At 46.5% G+C, this 2,709-nt stretch overlaps 1 protein-coding gene across 1 annotated transcript; it reads left to right on the top strand.

Moving 5' to 3' along the window:
• Positions 1–342: 342 nt before the first annotated feature.
• On the top strand, positions 343–2,709 carry LOC311175420 (disintegrin and metalloproteinase domain-containing protein 20-like; the record flags this gene model as incomplete). The annotated part of the gene is made up of 1 exon (XM_084240291.1): positions 343–2,709. The coding sequence occupies one exon, from the start codon at positions 343–345 to the stop codon at positions 2,707–2,709; it is 2,367 nt and encodes a 788-aa protein (XP_084096417.1).

Below are 2,709 nucleotides of genomic sequence, written 5' to 3'. Positions count from 1 at the left end.
TAAAACTACTTATTCTTGTGACTTTTCCTATGACTCCTCCAAGAGACCAAGGGACCTTTCAGCCCAGGTTTATGACAACTTTTCAAATTCCTCCCATTTCCTTCTCTTCCCAAGCTCTCCTGTGCTGGGATCCCCAGAGCACTGACCACAGCCTCCCCTAATGAGCAGGCCATTGTTATGTAATAGCTTCAACCCCCCCCTCCCCCTCTGCGGGGGTGCCACCAAGAGCCCAGCCTGCCCCTGCCTATCATGACTACACTGCTGGGAGACTAGCTGTGTCAGGGACAGTCTGGCCTGCCTTCCACTTGACTGCAGCTGCTTAGCTGGCAGGTGCCCTCACCCATGGGGCTTGCCTGGGCCCAGGCCCACCTGACTGGTGATCTCTGGCTGCTTCTGCTGTGTCTACTCCTGCCCCAGGTCTGTAGCTCCCACGCCCCACCAGGATGGCGCTTCACGTCCTCTGAAGTTGTGATCCCCAGGAAGGTGACCCACAGGTTGCGTGGAGCCGGGACACCGGGCCAGCTGGCCTACAAGTTTCACTTCAGGGGCCAAAGACACGTGGTTCACATGAAAGTCAAGAAGAACCTGCTGCCCAGACATTTTCCTGTTATCACCAGTAACGATCAAGGCGCCTCGCAGGAGGACTACCCCTTCATCCCTCGAGACTGTTACTACTATAGCTACCTGGAAGAGGTCCCTGGGTCCATGGGCACGCTGGACACCTGCTATGGGGGCCTGCGTGGCATGTTGCAGGTGGACGACTTCACCTATGAAATCAGACCATTGGAGGCGTCTTCCAAATTTGAGCACGTGATTTCTCTTCTAGTGACCGAAGAAACTGCCGCGGTGGAGAAGTGTAAGATTGGCGAGGAAGGTACAAATCCCGTGTATGAAGAGGCAACTTTTACTGAAACTCCTAGAGCGGGCCCCGTTTACTTTTGGTGGCCACATAAGAAATACTTAAAAATACACTACACCGTTTCTAACTCCTTCTATAGGATAATGCCTAATACAACACAAATTATACAGTATGTGGTGGTGATGAACAGCATAATGCATTCCATTTACAAAATAAGCAAGTTAGACATACACATACGAGTTTTGTTCATATGGAACAAAGTAGATCTTGAGTATCTTGGAGATGAGTATACTCCGCCTTTTCACATTTTGGAAACATTTGGTTTATGGAAATATCTTAATATCTGGAAATCTATTGAACACGATTTATCACTGCTTCTTACAGGCCAAAAAATAGGCAATGCCTATTATTTTTCCTTCCAGGGTGGGATCTGCCAAGCCAACTGGGGAGTAGCATTTGTATATGTAAGACAGTTACAGGTCATTCTAAGTTCAAGTATGGCTGCACATGTGATAGGTCATAGTTTGGGCCTCCCCCATGATGAACCTGGTTGTACCTGTTTTCGAAGAATTGCCTGTCTCATGGCCCCAGTACCTAATATTCTTGATATGATGAGCAATTGTTCTTATAATAATATATATAATCGGATTCATTTATGGGATTCTTGTTTGAGTACCAAAAACATTCCATATGATAATTTTCCTTATGAGGCTTCCCGTTGTGGTGATACTGTCATAAATTCGGGAGAAGAATGTGACTGTGGCACCTTTAAAGATTGCCTTCAAAACCCCTGTTGTGCAACCAATTGCTCCTTCACCCTGGGCAGTCTTTGCAGTAGAGGGGATTGCTGTGTTCGCTGTCAATATGCTCCCCCTGGACTGACCTGCAGAGACAAACTTGGGATTTGTGATCTACCGGAATACTGTGACGGCAAAACCCACGATTGTCCAAATGACTTTTACATCCAGGATGGAACCCCGTGTTCCCCGTTGGCTGTTTGTGTGCAAGGAAACTGTAGTGACCGTGAAATGCAGTGTCAAGCCCTTTTTGGATACAAAGTAAGAGACGCTGCACCAGCATGCTATGAAAAATTGAATGTGATTGGCGACCGCTTTGGAAACTGTGGGGTGAGGGTGATACATGGAGGAGGCAAACCTGTTGCATGTCATGTAGATAATGTGTTCTGCGGAATGCTGCACTGCCGTGATGTCCGACTAGTTCCCGGTGGAGGGGAGCACACTACATTTCACCATATAATAGTCCAAGGTGTTAAAGAAGAGGCCTGCTTTGGATATGATGCCCACTGGGGGGCAGAAGTGCCAGAGATGGGGCTGGTAGTGGATGGTGCGACATGTGGGCCAGGAAAGTACTGTGTAAAACAGAAATGTACTTATCATGAAGACATAGGTTTTGACTGTGATGTCAGCACATGCAATTTCAGAGGAGTGTGTAACAACAAGAAAAATTGCCACTGTGTGCAAGGTTGGAACCCACCATCATGTAATGAGACTGGAGAAGGTGGTAGTGTAGATAGTGGCCCGCCACCTAACAGAGAAAAACGTGGCCGTGTCAAAATACTGAGTAATTTGAACCTAATGCTACTTCTAGTTATTGTTCGGTTAATCTTTTTTCTGCTCACATTCTGTCTTGCAATCTATTTCAAAGTAGAAACTGATAAGAGAAAAGAAAAACAAACTGATGAGACAGAGATCCTGTATCCTGAAGAACAAACTGATGAGACACAGACCCTGTCTCCTGAAAAACAAACTGATGATACAGAGACCCTGCATCCTGATGAACTATCTGAAAATGAAGGAGAAAGTTTAATTGCAAGTGACACAGAGAAATGA

The sequence above is a fragment of the Talpa europaea genome (assembly GCF_964194135.1).
Source record: "Talpa europaea genome assembly, chromosome: 8".
Taxonomy (NCBI): Eukaryota; Metazoa; Chordata; class Mammalia; order Eulipotyphla; family Talpidae; genus Talpa; species Talpa europaea.
The sequence above is the reverse complement of the archived record's forward strand: the minus strand, read 5'-3'. Positions and strand labels throughout refer to the sequence as shown.